This window comes from Phaethon lepturus, unplaced genomic scaffold (genome assembly GCF_000687285.1).
Source record: "Phaethon lepturus isolate BGI_N335 unplaced genomic scaffold, ASM68728v1 scaffold20293, whole genome shotgun sequence".
Lineage (NCBI taxonomy): Eukaryota > Metazoa > Chordata > Aves > Phaethontiformes > Phaethontidae > Phaethon > Phaethon lepturus.
Window position 1 is genome coordinate 9224 of NW_010529980.1, and position 16687 is coordinate 25910.

Genomic DNA, 16687 nt, shown 5'->3' on the forward strand with positions numbered 1-16687 from the left:
GTGGGTAGTACTTTACAGCACTGGTACTTGATTACATGACTATTGCAGTTTAATGCTAGCATGCCTTCGGGACCCCTGAAAAAAAAAAAAGGCAGATCTGTGAAAAATCAACAAATATACCAGCCTAGTGGAAAGGTGGTTTGACACATGCTTCCTAGAGAGAAACAGAGCTAGGGGCTCCTTTTCCCTGGGGGACTGGTAATCTACTCTGTTTTTGCCTCAGTATTTGATAATCAAGTCGTTCTGCCCCAGGGATAGCTGACATCTGATTCTGTGTTCTGCAACAGTCATTTCACAGCGAAGTAAAGCAGGTGCAAAATACAGACAATAACCACCCACTTAACACCCATCAAAATAATTTTGAAAGCAGCAAGGCAGTGGAAAGTCAATTTCCTCTTTTTCTTCCCCCCACAGCAGTTAGATGGAATGTTTCATCTGAGTGAACCTAAGGAGGAAGAAATAGATTTTGTTAAAAGTTGCCGGGGTTGTGGTCTAGTGAGACTGAATTCACAACAGGTTCAAGTGCTGATATAAAGTTACCATCACCCCTCAAAAGGATAGGTGAGAAACAGCTAGATGAAATCCTTCTGGCCAGATAGTAAAGGAAATGGTGAGACTTGGAAGTTTTCAAAAACAGGATGGTTCACACTTGTCCTCAGATTTGTCTGATCTTTGCTAAGGCTGTAGCAATATAGAAATAGCTTCCTCTTTAAAGGTGCAGTTATCAACCACCTTTGGAAGCTGTTCCAGGTCAGTTAAGATAAAAACAAAACAAAAGCAAAACCAAAAAATCCTCAGACCATTATTTTATTTTTTGTCAGTGACAGACATGTGCCTCTTGTCAGCCAGATGTGCAAAAAAAAAAAAAAATCCCCAAAACCATCAAACACTAAAAAAACCAAACCCCAAACCATTTGATGAGAACTCCTAAGCATGAGATAGGAGTGGCTGCTAATTGAGTATGTGATAGCCTAGACTAGAGGCTTGGGAAGGAAGCGTTTCACTATTAAATTGAAAAAAGGCACTGGTCTTAAAAAAAATAATCATTATCCTTTTTAGTTTGGTACATTCTTGTTTCTGCTGTGACACACACAGCCTTACTGAAAGGACAGCTCAGGGATAAGAACTGTTCTCAAGAATCCTGCTTTTCTTAGCTGCTGCTTTGGCCCTGCTATGCCCTACCTCCTCCAGACAGTTCTACCCCTGTTCTACAGCTAGAATGACCTTACCCACAGCGCCAGCACATTTTAGATACTGCCTTTGGAAAAGGGTGTGGCTGGCTTTGGTTAGCAGCTGGGTGCCCTGCAGCAGAGGGCCCCACCTCAGGAGTGTTGCGCAGTGAGAGCCAATATGCTCCCAGCGGCACCAGCCGCTACAGAAGTAGAGACCTTCATTTCCCTGTCCACGTGACTGGGAACTGTTCAGAGTCAATATATTTAATTGGGTAAAGACCAGCAGACAAGACTGCAAGCTATCACTTCCCTTGCTAAAGGAGACACTCCAAAAGCTGCTCCAGTGCATGGTTACTATGTGGTTTCTTAAGCCCGAGGTCTTCTGTTTAACTTTCATGAAAAACATCTGTTATCAAAATGTGTTTTATTCTTAACAGAGTAGTCAGAATGCTATGAGTATCCCCGATTAACATTTCCATCTTCCCTTGCAGTCACAGAAAGTCATTTCATGTTATTTCATCTGTCATTGGTCAAAGACCAGGAAATTTTACTTCAAGATTTGTGAAAAATCCATTTTTACAAAAAGAGATATTTCTGACTAAAGAAAAGCCTCTGCTAAAATGAGCAAGAGGTTCAATGTGAAATATATTCCAAATCTGGTTCAGCACAAAAACTCTGTGTCTAACTGAATTAGGAAAACTAGACTCTTTTTTTTATGCCAGGTAGAGCAGATGGTGTTAAAATTCCTCTTCAGCTTGTCTGGAGCGAGAGCATTTCAGTTCCAGCAGTCTCGTCACAGTGTCTGCAACTGTACGCTCACCATGCACCTTATTATCTCGGGTGCGGATGTTAACTGTTCCACTTGCCTTCTCCTTTTCACCAACAACTAGAAACAACAAAGATGCAAAGGAGGAACTTAACATTTAGCAAGCTCTTTTTTCCCCCCTTTCCCTTAAAACTTAGACATACTAAAATATTCTAAAAACCTTACCAACCAACACATCAAATCCTTTTTTGCCCTTCTCCCAGCTCCCCCCAAATTAGACCTGTAACAGCCAACAGCCTTATTTAATCTCGTATCATTTAATAGGTTTTAGTACGTTATGAATAGCAACTTAGCAAGTATCAGTAAAGGGAAAAATACACTTAGTAAGTCCAGCTTCACTTACTTCTTATTAGAGAGAACCACAAAGTCAAAACGAGAAATAAACATGGAGTATGCCACTGGCAAAGGTTAGAAAGACAACTTGACTGTAAATAACTAATAGCTATTTGTTTTCTTTACAGAGACAGCAAGACAGTTTATTGGAAAAGATAATATATGTATGTCTCATCACCAATACAAATTTTATAAAATATTCTTGGAGATAGCTACAGGAGATAGTATTTCTCTGGTACCCAATCTACATTCAGTGGGACAACTCTTTGAAAGATCCTCTGTAAATAATTTAGGTGAGAATTTTTTCCCTGATAGGCTTATCAAGTTTGTGGTCTTAAAGGTAAAATGTGGTTGTGTCTTATCTGTATCATATGCTTAAAGTTTTAAAGAACAAAAGAACTTTATTCATGATTCTGTCAATTACTCTGAGGGTAGAGTTTCTGTGTCAAAGGCTTCTTCTAGTATAATGGAGCCCAGATAGTTCTAGGGTCAATGCCAGAGCCTCAGTTTACATGACGTGACTAATGTGATGCTCCAAATTACATACTTCTGGGTCAGTTTCAAATTTTGCCCATATCACCCCCTTGTGGAAGATTTTTCTCCTATGCATGCATGTATAGCTCAGAAGTGCACCACAGCTGAACACAGTGAAAATGTGGTACTTCTCTTGCTACACTTGAAACAAGAGCAGAAATTATTGGAGGGGATGGAATATCACTTAACAGTCTGACTGATAAAGGGCAAAAGATTTTATGTATGTCCCTACTTTGCTGAGCAGAAGACAGCAAAGACCTTCTTCTAAAGCAGCAGTAATGCCTTAGGCCACAGTGACCTCATTTCAGTGAAGCTATACAAGCCAGCAATGCCTGTCATGTAGGCAGGAGAGGCTCTCTGGAACAGAGACTCTTAGGAACGAAGTGACCTAAAACACTTACTACCACTCTTTGCCTTGCTCACAGAGAAAGATCAGATCCTATAACCCATGTAAGAAGGTCAGCCAGGATAAAGTAACAAATGCACTATACATTACCTAGAATAAAGTTATACTGTGCAAGCTGAGCATTTCTGATCTTCTTGTTCAGTGTGCACCCAGGATCTACATCAATATCTGCCATTAATCCAGCATCATGGAATTGCTGCCTGACCTAGGAGAAGAAGTATTTAAACTGTCACTATAGGATATTCATGACAATGAACTATTTATGACTTGTAGACTTGTATAGTGTGCTTGAAAGAAATACAAGAAAAGGTCTGCTGGATGCTAAACATGCCAAGACCCATCTTCATTTTTCTTACTGCAAGACGCATACGGGCATGGGAGACTGGAATATGAAGGTAAGGCAGCTTTTGAGCTAAAGAGAAAAACTAAATTTTCCAAAAACAAAAGCCTCACAAAGGTCAGCAATTCTTGTTTAGATACCCTACATCTATTTCAAGTTCTTTTTAAGGTACAGCTACAATTTCATCACCTAGTTGTCATTGTAAGATAAAAATGGTACAATGTAATATGCAAAGACTTGTAACATTTATCTGGGATAAATACTGTTCATCATTAATAACGAAGTATCTCAACTAAATACAACATACTGAAAAACAGCCCCCAAACCATATACATCACCTTTTGAGCATACTCATCACACGTTGGTCCCACTGGTACCACCATTACCTGCTGTGGGGACAGCCAGAGTGGCCTTCAATAAACAAACAAAACAAGTTTATATAGCTTTCAGTATTTTTTTAGTATGAAAAATCCTATTAAGAGGACTAAAATCTATAGGAGAGATTCATAAAGCCAGCTGCTTAGGTTGGGCTCAGAGGCTCCCAAAGAGAACCGAGTTCAATTGCAGTGTGGACAAAAGTACTCTGTAACCTGATTCAAGTTGTGTTTTACAACAGACAACAAATCGTAATTGAGATTATGATCTTACTACTAACCAATCATGGGAAAACATTTACTTTATGAGTCTTGTTATAATCAGAGGGATCATCCCTATCAGGTATTATACTGCAGCAGGTGAAGGAGACAACCTACATAACTGATGTGCTGCAAGGCAGTCCAGCTACAAGAGCAAAGTTAGAGATAAACACCTTGGGCAGACAAGCTGTATGCTGCACCTGCATGATTGGTATCATGCAGAGGCTACCATATGTAGAGTTATTTAGTATAAGTAAGGTAAGTAAGGAATTGCCCTGTGGTATGCCTATGGCATGTCTCTGTAGCAACCAAGTACAACAAACGCTGTTGATTCTTGAATGCTTGGAGATAAATCTCACTTCTACATAAGTGTTTGCTCAAACTGGAGTAATAAATCTACTTTACAACATCACCATTTGCCTCCATAGTTTTCAGTTAGAATGGCGATCATTCTCTCCACGGATCCCAAGATAGCCCGGTGAATGATAACTGGTCTTGTCTTGTCATTACCATCATGGCTGTGAAGAAAGGAGTTTTTTTTAAATGTAACATTTTTTCTTGATGTAAACTCATGCCTGTAAGAGATAGGAAAGTTAGATTATGCAGCAATTAAAACCACCAGCCTCTGTGCTTACCTGACAAAAGTGAGGTTAAATCTGACTGGCAGCTGAAAGTCGAGCTGGATTGTAGCACATTGGTGGTAGCGGCCAATGGCATCTTTAATCTGAATGTCAATCTTAGAAGCAAAAAGACATAAATTTTTACTACAGTTTAAGATACAAGCATGACCCTCTGAAAGCAAACTCACTGTTTTACGATGGAAGGTTTCACTCAGTGCAGAGGAACTATATGTGGCTTTAGACAACAAGCTTTTACTTCAGCCTACATTAGGACTATAACTGATTTGCAGATTCTGACACAAAAAATGTTACAGCTAAGAACTGGGTGAGCAAGTAGTGAGACATTACTCGAGGTCGAAGCTACACTTAATACCTCAGACTACTTTTTGTGAGTTGCAATGCGTTTTCATGGGCCTTTTCACTGAGTGAATTCAGCAGCACACAAGCAAGTGTAAGTGCAAGATCAGGACTGAACATGTCTCACCACAAATGAGATTTCTTCAGCCTCAAACTGTCCAACTTAACACTCCCTTATCATGCAGTGTTTGAATACTTGGTAGCTTGTGTTACAAATTCAGGGCATGGACATGGGTTGAGAATCCTACTGTTAAATACTCCACTTGCCAGTAGGGATATTAATCAATGACACTTGTTCTGACTATGACTATCTACAGTCAAGCCTGTTCTTTCTATTACATCTTACACTTTAATCCTGAGTACACTTATGACACTTATAAACTGAAGTTCCAAATGTCTTTCAATTTTGCATTCAGAAGCCAGAGTTTATCACCGTTCAGCTACTCACTAAAGAGCTTGTATCAAAATTAATTATTTACGTCCTTCTTTAATTTCAAATCACCCAGTTACAGAGCAGAAAACAACCCATCCAAATAGTTTAAAGGTACCCTACATGTAGGGCTTAACTTAAAAATGTAATCTTAACTGGTTTCCATTTAAACCAGTGCAAAGTGCTACATGTTTGCTCACCTTACTTTGGCTAGACTGTATCAGAAGCAAGTATAAGCTTAATTAAGGTCAGCAAAGGTTCCTGTAGATATCTGTCTTCTTTCAAATCAACTAGGGAACTACTAAATGTTGTTTGCATTTCACATTATGAATGATTAGCTGCTATAACATATTTCACCTACAACCCACAAAATTAAGTTGATTCAATTAGCATACAAGGAGAGAAATCAGAAACAGTTTACTAGATCATTGAAAATAGACATAAATGTATTGTGAATCCCTAATAAACCTACAAGTAACTTTGTAAGACGCTCTGTCCTTATACTCAAAGATACCGGGAAATTTATAGAAAGCCCTATTTAATCTGTGCAAACTGAAGAGACAGCTTAAAAAAAAAAAACAAACCAAAAAACCCAAAACCAATGCAAAAGGCTTTTTAAATAACAAAACTCACTGGCAACTCAATGCAGCTACAAAACTATGCCAGTAAAAGCAACATTAAACAAAGTTTAAAAAAATTATTTAACCAGTAAGCTGGGTTTTTTGTGTCGTATGACTTAGGATTCACTTATGGCACAAAGGATTATTTCTAATGCAGCAATTGCTCTGATAACACAGATCTTACAGTGCCACCTTCTGTTCATGTCTCCCACTAAACCAATCATCTCTGTTTAAGCAGAAGACAAATAGTTTATAGATGTAAACTGGGTTTAACTACTGAAATGAGGGTTAAAGATACATGATCACAGGATCACAAAGTATTATTTCTCTCTCAAGTATGTCAAGAGTTTATGTATATGAAAAACCACAAAATTTCAGCCAGACATCATCTCTAAAATGGTATTAGATAACTATAAAATCCCCTCTTCTTAATCCCAGTTTGTACCAGGTCATCAGTTTAAGAATCAGTTTTGTTCTATATCCTCCAGCCAAACCTAAACAGCACCAATGCTATAGAAATGCATACTGACACTGAAAAAATTTAGTTATAACTAAACTATACATTGGAAAGGAATGTGCAGGAATACAGGTGAAAAATAAAAGTTGTCTTTACAAGGAGATCATAAATAAAACCCAAGAGAATCACCATACTATTTTCTCCCCTTGCTCATAATAAGATATGAAAAGCATTCTTTACGTATTAACAGCATTTAGTGTCCATTTGTATTTGTTTAATTAACTTAGAGCAGGATGTTAGCTAGATGGAGACTTTGTCTTGGTCAGGTATCTATCTGAAGTCACCTGGCAAACATTGTACACAAATAGATGGCAAACACTTGTCTTTCTGGGATAAGTGACATTTAGCATCATTTTGTAAACGCATGACTTTGAAGTATAGCAGATGAGCAGAAAAAACCCCAAAGAACAGTATTTGCATGCTACCCCTACTGCCAAGATTACAGTAGTATCAATGGAAAGCAAGGAATTGTATAACTTTCATCTGCCTCATCCAAACAGAATTAAAAGCCTTATCCAGCTGGCGGTTAGCAACATACCAACCTTAGGTCCATAGAAAGCTCCATCGCCAGGGTTTAACTCCCACTTCTCACCAAAGTCATTGAGGCTGTTTTCAAGTTGCTAAAGACAAAGGACACATACACTCAGTGTTTCTCAACCATCTGCTGTCTTTCCGTGTTACCGCGTCAGGTCAGCCTGCTGCTACAGATATGCGACACTACCAAACTCTCAGTACTTCTCAGTTAATGCTGCAACTCATTTATTTTCTGAAAAAAATAAAGTTTTGGAAGAGCCCCAGCTAAAAAAAAAAAAAAAAAAAAAAAAAAAAATTTACTTTAGTCCAAATTTAAACAAACAAAATCAATGCATTCATTTTGGAAGAGGCCAAACAAGCAGCATTAGCTAAGATGCAAGAACTTTTTATGCTAGATTTAAAGTTTGTAGATAATACTGAGAGGGGATCCACCCTCATACACGTAATGTCGATTTCCTGTCCTACCTTCTTGCCAGCACTGCACCTGCAGGGGCTAACCCCATCCCTTTCATTGTGAAAGCAACCTCACTTTTGGAAGATGACTAAGTCTTATTACAGGGGCTGCCAGAATTGGTTCTCCTCTTCTTTTATTTTTTTCTTACATTATAAAAAAAATACAAGGAGAAAGAGGGGGAGAGCGGGGTGGGGAGAGCGGTAATTTGATTCTGACATGAAGATTGTTTCTGTATGAAGAACAAGCTATTCACAGTAGCTGAGCTGAACTGAAGACAGTTACTAAAGTTGTATTGCTCATGTCCAGCTGTAACTGTACCGCTCAGAAGGCACTGTGTTCTTACAGGACTTCCAGCTCCAGCTTTGCTTTCATATAAAAAGTTAGTAAGACTATAGGTTACCTTTTCAGCTTGATTCCACACTTCAATATCTCCCAGGTACTTTTCAGGACGAGTGGAGAGATTCAGTTTAAAGGAAAATCCAAAAACATCATATACAGTACGCAAGAACTGCAGACAACTCTTTATCTCCTCTTCAATCTTTATGAAAATAGAAATAAAGTCTCAAATATGGAAAAATCAGTTAATCTGATTTTAATACTCTATTTAAAAGCAGCCCATACCTGCTCCATAGCACAAAATATGTGAGCATCATCCTGCTGGAACCGGCGTACTCGAGTGAGTCCTGTAAGAGCTCCTGACAGTTCATTGCGATGCAGAACACCAAAATCAGCCAACCGTAATGGCAGCTCACGCCATGATCTCGGACGATGATCAAACATAAGGCTGAAGGAAAAGTTGATTACTTGAAACTCATCCAGTATCAAACTTCTGCAAAGAACAGCCAATAAGAAGCAGCCACTACCTAAGCAGATGCCCATAATTCCAATGACGTAATGTGAATACAACCATCACTTACATCTAGTTTTGCCAGGAAAACAAATGCAGATATCCTTTTATAGCCGGTAGGCTTCCTCCACCTCACAGAGAGAAGATAAAACAGCTCCTAAAACTGAGCATTAAAACCTGAATGCCTGAATTGCCACAAAATTGACAACGTCCCAGTATCTATTTTGGATATCCACGTTTTGCAGTACCAAGGTAAGGTTCTAGTCTAAAACACAGCCACTGTAATGATGGAAAAATTACATTTCTCAACATTTCAAGTAAAGAGAGCACACAGATAACAAGACTCATAATTACATCACTCCTGACAGCATGTCATATCTGGATACCTGAAGATAGCCATCTTTACAATTCAGCAGGCAAAAGAAACAGGGTTGTTTTTTTTTAAATCAGCATCATCGTCAACTGGATTTGCTATGTATTTACCAGTGTCCTGGACAGTTCATAGGCTTCAGAGCAAAGATCTCTTTCTCCACTTCAAAGGAAAACATGTTGTCACCATAATGCTGCCAGTGCCCTGAAGTCATCCATAGTTTGCTGTTGAAAACGTTTGGAGTGATAACCTCCTGGAATCCACGTTTTCGATACTCACTCTAAAACAACAGATCCAGTATATAAAACAACCAATAAAGCAAACAAAAGTAATGGTACTCAGCCTTCAATCTGCAGCCATAAAAATATACAAATGGTGCTCGAGGAGAGGAGAGGAGAGGGAATTCAAGCTGGACATGCCAGGATACATCCCTTCCACCAGCACCACCCTTCCCCAAACAATTTCTCTGTAGTAAACAAGAAGAACAAGCTTCCTCCCTGCAAGCAAAGCAGCAGTCTCTAATTACTCAATGACACTCGGTAGTACATTGCAGCTCAAATATACAATAACACAACAGACTTGAAATATTACAACAGGAAGATCAGGATTTTTTTTCTACACATAATTTCATAACAGATGGTTCTACAAGGACAAATTCAGTAAATTATTAAAACCAATCAATACCTATAAGTGGAAAAAATGCAGTGTGAGCTTAGCTGTACTATTAGATGTCTAAGAATTCGTATTATAAAGCATCATTATCACTGCTTTAACTGCAGGTATAAAATTGATAAAAACGTAACTTAGTAGAGACTGTGACAAGACCAAATCAAAGACGCCAGGTTTCTTTAGTTCTATGTCTCACAGATCTAAGCTACTAAAAATAACTTGAAATGGAGGGCTATTAATACTGTTATATGTAGCGCGCTGTTACATATTTTTCTAAAATTAAACAATTTATTCTATAGGAAGACTTCCAAAAGACATTACTTACCCGGATGAATTCAATTAATGTGTTGTAAATGTAAGCTCCTTTTGGCAAGAAAAAACAGCTACCAGGGCTGAGCTCATGGAAAAAAAACAGTTCTTGGTCCTGCAGAAAAATAATATTTGAGCAACTTAGTATTTGTACATCAGCTTTTTCACTTAAAATTCACAAATGAGACTGGGCATCGCTTACCAGTTTTAGTTAAAAAAAAGCACAATACCAATAGTTTAGATGCATTTTCACTAGTATTTACATCTCCATCAGTACTTATAGAGGAAGGAGATTGTTCGGTTTCTTGTTTCATTACTGATGGTCCAAAACTTCACATTTATGTGTAACTCCTAACTGTGCCCCCACAGCTCTATTTGGACATTGATAAGTAACGATTAGTTCTGCTTCTGCAGCTCTCTAATTATTTTCCCATGAGCTGAATGTGTGAACCGTAGTTGGCTAATGTTGTGACAAACTGTTCACATGCTCGAGGACTGCATATAGTGAATTCCTCTGTATATTTTCCTGATGTCCTAGCAGCCAACCTTGTTCAGGACTATCAAACCTGACAGAGGTTTACATCTGAAAAAAAGGCCAAACAAAAACCAACCAAACAAAAAACAACAGAAATGTATTATGGATTCTGAAATCACACAGAAGAAAAGAACTGTGAGTGAAGTGGATGCAGCAAACTGCGTAAGAACGAGCACTGCCTGCACAATGAAGTGTTCATGTTTCGCAGATAAAAGTCTTCATGTTCTCTTCTGACTGATTTGTGGAGTAAGGGTGTCACCATGTTTAAAACAGTGACAAGTCTAAAGAGAAGTTATTTCCTTTAGGACTTCTGATGCTCTTCAAAAGTACCTGACTTTGCAACTCGACTGAAAATACAATTGTGTCACACCTTGGCTGCAGCAGCAAGTATATGCTGTCTTTCAGATGCTTCAATTAAGGGGTTCCATCCACACAGTGTTTGTGAAATATATTATCAGAAAAACTGTCTCACCCGCCCAATTTTTCTGTGATCTCTGCTTTTAGCCTCCTCCTGGAATTTCTCCCATTCCTTCAGCATTTTTGCATCTGGGAATGAAATTCCATAGATCCGCTGGAGGGATTCCATATCAGCCTTGCCTTCCCAATAGGTAGAAGAATTCTGCATGCAAAAAATAAATGAAAAAATGAAGAAAGGAAGGAGCCTCCACGTTTTACTACTACTGCCTGCTATGAAAAGACATACAATTATTAATAAATGACTATACTTACTGTGGAACAACTAAGGCACAAGGAGTTTTAATCTTAAATTCAGAGACTGATCAGAAAAATCCAGAAAGAACCGGTGAACAGAATGCATAAAAATAGTTTCAATATCCCTCTCGTCTTTTTTTTTTTAGTTTATCTGCTCTCTTTGTAGCCATCCTGTTCCTACTGTTTATTCACACTCAGCTATAACCATCAGCTGAGCCAAAACTATAAATTCCAGTTGATACAGTTCAACTAAGCCTTAAGCCACACTCATGTTCCCACCTGTGCTGGACATGCAGTTGGGCTTCATACCATTTGAATACCATTCTAGCACACAACCCTTTCCCAATTTGTTACGCTGAGTTTTCAGCCAGGTTACCCATTTCTCGCTGCCTTTTTGGATAAGCCACCATTGTATTGCCAAAAGACAGCAACATACTTTCAGTGAAAACATTTGTCCAAGGCACTTACCTTATGAATTTTTATGGCCTTTATCTTGCCAGTGTGTCTGACATGAGGCCCTCTGCATAAATCTATCAAGGGACCACACCTAAGAATAGGAAAACATTTATTTGGTATATTTCATTCTAGAAAGTTATGTCCAGCAATATTATGATGCATGCGTAATTACCTGTATACTGTTGTAGTTGGAGTATTGACCTTCTCATTCAGGATGCGACACTTGAATTTGTTATACTGAGAAGAAAAGCAGCACACATATTCGTTAACTCCTTGTTATGCGAGAGAACTGTCCAGCAGTTCAAATTATTTGTAAATCTGATGCTGTGCTGCATCAAAAGAGCATTATAAAAGACAGACAGTCAGCTAGTGGAGCAAGCTGCCCAGAGAGCAGGTTGTATGGTCTCCTTCCTTAGAGGTTTTGAAGGTCCAACTGGACAATCCCTGAGAAACCTGGTCTGACTTCAGTGTTGACTCCATGCCCTGTGCATGAGATTGGACTGGAGACCTACGGAGGCACTTTCCAACCTGAATGACACTATGATTCTCCTGATGTCCTGACAGTGAAAACTGAGTAACTTCTACCTTAGGAATGTCAGAAAATTATTTGCAGCTAGGTACTAAAGAGAGAGGATCAACTTTTAGTGTTGCTTGGACTTTCTCAGAACTGCTCATTCTAAAAAATGTTTTACAAAGCTTTCTGAATGCATCAGCACATGCAGTTACAGTGTTACCACAGCATTTTACTAACAGCCAATATATATAGGCATATAACACAACTGCAGGTAATATACTGCAAATTTACATCTGTGGGAAATAGATTAAGAATGTGGCCATTCTTGCCACCCAAGGCAAGAATGTGAATTCTTACGGAAGAAAATCTAATGCACATTCCCAAGAACCCAAGAATTATATCTTTGCTCATTTTTTTGGTTAAACATCACAAATGAGCTTATAACAATGTATCAACTTACAAAGTTAATTTGACAGGCCTTCCTCTACCACTAACAGAACATGTGGCTAAAGTTACAAACACTTGAAGAATAACTATACTAACACAATGCTAGAAACAACCTTCTAAAACTACCTACCTTAAACATTTCAAGTAGCGTATCCTTCTTAACTTCCAGTCTTTCAAAGGCTTGTTTTTCCTTCATTATCTTTTTGCATAACATTTCCAAAGAAGAGAAGTCATTACTTGATACACCCCTAAAATAAACACACATACGAAAGTGAATCATTCTTGCTTTCACTTGCAATTTCTGATTCGGTTGCAATGCACTAGCTTGTGGATTGGACACGCTGCAAAGGATAAAGGAATCTGCAGTAGTGCAGATGACTTCGTTGCAGAAACAAGCAGATTACAGAAATTTTGCTGTGACTGCTGTCTGTCCCCCTCGACTCCTACGAAAGAAAAATATAAAACCTACCCTTCCTCAAGGAACATGTCATAATAAAATCCATTTTCTATTGGTGGGCCATAGCACAAACAGCCACCATAGATTCGTTCCATAGCTTCACCCATTATGTGAGCGCTCGAGTGCCAGTATACCTAATGGAATTAAAAAAACAGAGGGGATGAGTCTGAATACACACAATGCATTTCTGGGTATTTTATTTAAAACCTTTTCTGAAACACTTGCTTTTAAGTTCAGTGTTGATGCAGATCTCACATCAGAGCAGTCTGCAGAACAGAAGTGACCTGTTCAGCAACACTCTCATCCTAAGCATCAGTATTTCCAAAAGGTAACACTGGAAAATTGTTGACACAGCCTGGTAGCAAATAGACCTTACTTTCAACTATTGTTGAAATTATTCAATTATTGTCAAGAAGTCAGTCAACTAATTCAGAAACTTGTTTTTTAACTGAACTTCAATCAGTCAGCTCTGCATAAGACCAAAACGTGCACTTTCAACATCAGGCTGTGGTCCTAATCTGAAGATTTTATGCATCAGAAATCCTCCGCTGAAGTACAACAGTTCATAAAGCTAAAAATTACACTCCATCTTTAGAACAACTGAAGTTTTGACAAATTAAAACCAAATGTATAGGACTTAGTCTGCTTTTACTTGCACAGACCAGAAAACATAAATCTCACAGGAGCCTTCATTTAGTCAATATGAAAAACCTAAGTTTGAATACAAGATCTATGTAGTTAAGTTTGACTGACAGCTTCTTGTACCACGTTTTTTTTCTAAAGACAGTATTTACAAATTTACTGGATATCCATAGTTATCTGAATGAGTAGCCAAAACAAAGTACATACTTGTGCATGTACAAAGCAAAAGATCAGCCTGCTCGGTAGTTCTATGATTGCACGTAGACAGTACTTTTGTACTCAGCATTGTTTTCAAAGTCAGTGCTGAAGAGGTCAGTTCAAAAGACCTACTTTACATTAAAATGAAGGTTGCAAATATAAAATTTTACTGAGAAAAGACTTGACATAAGCTACAGCAACTGCTAGCAGACTTGGCTGCAAATACACAGCAGAATGTACACTAGCTGCAGTACCACAACTCCCTTGTAAGGAACTATTAGAAAATGCAGATGTACTTGGACAGCAAACCTGTTCCCTCCTCCTCACCTTGTGAACACAGCAAAGATGCAAATAACTACTCCATGCTGAGTTTAATGCAAATCCAAGGGCAAACAAATTTTGGTAGAAGATACTCACTGCTTGAGCCTCTTCATCTTCAAACTTAAGCAGCTCCAGGGTACAATCTTCCTCCAAAGGACGGTCTAGATCCCAAACCATCTTGTTCACTTTAGCAATAACAGTGTTGTCAGCTAAGCCCTGACTACAGAATAAATACAAAGTATGTAATCTTTTGAAATCAGCAAATAGAAGTTCCCCAAATTTGCCCTCCATGTTGAGTAAGATTTTCAGGAGTGCTCAGAGTGGGTAAGGTGCCGTATATAAATTCCAAATAAAAAAGCAGTTTATCCAGTCTTGAATATTTGTGAGAATCCTACTCACATCTCAGAGGGAAGAAAATCATACTATATACTTGACATTCATACATTAATTAACATATTTGGCTTAGAGGCAGCCACCTCAAAGCACTAACCTGACTTCAAAATCCTACTGCAGAAAAAGACAGAGCTACTCCACAGCAAGTCTGAGTAACCTGGCAACGTGCAATGCTCTTTTTGATGGGTATCTGCCATGCAAGTAAAAACACAGTTAAGTGAAAGATACTCATACTGCTAACTCTCTCTGAAATCACCCAGCAGTCATCGTCCCCAGGTCAATGCAAACAAGCTTGCATGTGCTAACATTCAATATGATAAGAGTAAATTTATTAGCAAATTAGTGCTTAATGCAATGACAGTACTTGCATGAAAAATATGCAAGAAATGTGTGTCTAAAAGATCTCAATTATAGTCTTACTTAGTTTTAGAAACTGTATCTTCATAAGGCAAAAAAATTACACTCCAAAATTAGAACCCGACTGGTTACCTCCAGTTTATTATACACAAGATGCCTTGAGAAGAGTTGGGATAAATGACTAAAGAGAGAAATTATACATAACCCATAACCTCACAGCCACAATCTTTCAGAGCTGACTGAAAATGACCGAGTGTGTCACAGACTAGAATCATACCTAATTCCACAAACGATTTGGTAAGGAGTAGTCTTCCAGGATTCAGCATCAACCTGCTTGCCATCAGGTAATGTAACTTTAATGGGTTTACTGTCATTTGCAGCTCTTTCTGCAAGGAGTGCATCATGTTCAGCTTTAAGTTTATTGTACATCTCTAAACGCTCATTGATAAATGCAGGCCAGGGATTCAGCTACATATAATGAATAAAGAGAAAGGAAAAAATCAATAGGTCATTGAGAGTAATCTGGTATCGCATTATGTCAACAATGCAAACAGAAGAGATATACTTTTCACAAGCAGGTATGTGACCATATCTATATATGTGCTATATCTAACAAATAACCATTATTATTACAGATTAATTGTATAGTATTAATCATATAGTAACGTTAGAAGACTTCAGCTTAATGAAAACTATTACTTTGAAATGTACCATTGTACACCTGTTTAAACAAATCACACATATGGTAATAAGCTACTACATAGTTTATTAAACACCTGTTTAATAAGCTACACAAGGGTAATAATAAATTTGAAAAGACTGCAGAAGTTCAACACAAAAATAGATTTTGCTTATTAGGTCAAAAAAACTAAGGGAACACCTCAACTCTGAGACACTTGGACAGCAACTGACTCCAGTCTACATGTCATATAATGCCATCGGGGCTATCAGCTTGGGCATAACCAAGTTTATACAGCTATGCAGTTGGCTCAGGATTAGTGCTGGGCAGCAGCTGGCCTTCTCTGTGCACAGTCAGAGAGATCTGTGTTTACCCACCATGACGACAGAAAAGACGAAGCACCTTATGCCTGCTTTCCTCACTCCAGAGTTCTGCTGCCTACCTCCTGGAGCACACAGAGGCACACTGAAAAGAGCAACTATGGAAATCATAGCTGCTCTCCCATTACACAGGTGTAAAAAGCAACTAAGTCACTTAATGGAAAACTTTAGCAAAATAAAAAATAATGTGAAAAGGAGTAACTGTAACGCATGACAAAACACTTCGGAGGGGTAAACCCCAGCAGTACGCAAGACCGCATCTTTCAACCCCCCCGCCACGGCACAAGGGCAGCTCACCTCCGTCCGCCCTCCATCGCCGGCCCCTTCCTTCACTTTTTTCTTTCCGCAGTCAGCCTTTTTTTCTTCCCCAGCATTCACCTGAGGAGGGCGAGCACCATTTTTTCATTCTCCAGCAGTCACTCACACCCACAGCGCTTTAACCCTCCCCCAGCTCCACACACCACCGAAAGGACCCGAACCCTTCGCCCCGGGAAACGCCAGCGCAGCTCCCTACTCTACCTTCAGGTAAATCCCACCGCCCTTCCACCCTGCTCCCTCGGAGATGGGGAAACACCCGGCGCCCCACTATAAGGGTAAGGGGGAAGAGGCCTAGCTCCCTCCTGC

At 38.8% G+C, this 16687-nt stretch overlaps 1 protein-coding gene across 1 annotated transcript; it reads right to left on the reverse strand.

The window, feature by feature from the left end:
• Positions 1 to 1829: 1829 nt before the first annotated feature.
• TARS (threonyl-tRNA synthetase) lies at positions 1830 to 16441 on the reverse strand (the record flags this gene model as incomplete). Its single annotated transcript, XM_010284122.1, has 18 exons — positions 1830 to 2058; positions 3362 to 3476; positions 3950 to 4022; positions 4660 to 4764; positions 4882 to 4982; positions 7333 to 7410; positions 8179 to 8316; positions 8400 to 8562; positions 9109 to 9275; positions 9990 to 10088; positions 10981 to 11127; positions 11688 to 11766; positions 11848 to 11912; positions 12767 to 12884; positions 13106 to 13227; positions 14351 to 14474; positions 15282 to 15472; positions 16361 to 16441. Coding segments are annotated over 18 exons (2115 nt in total), but the record flags the coding sequence as incomplete, so codon positions are not given.
• Between the last annotated feature and the right edge of the window lie 246 nt (positions 16442 to 16687).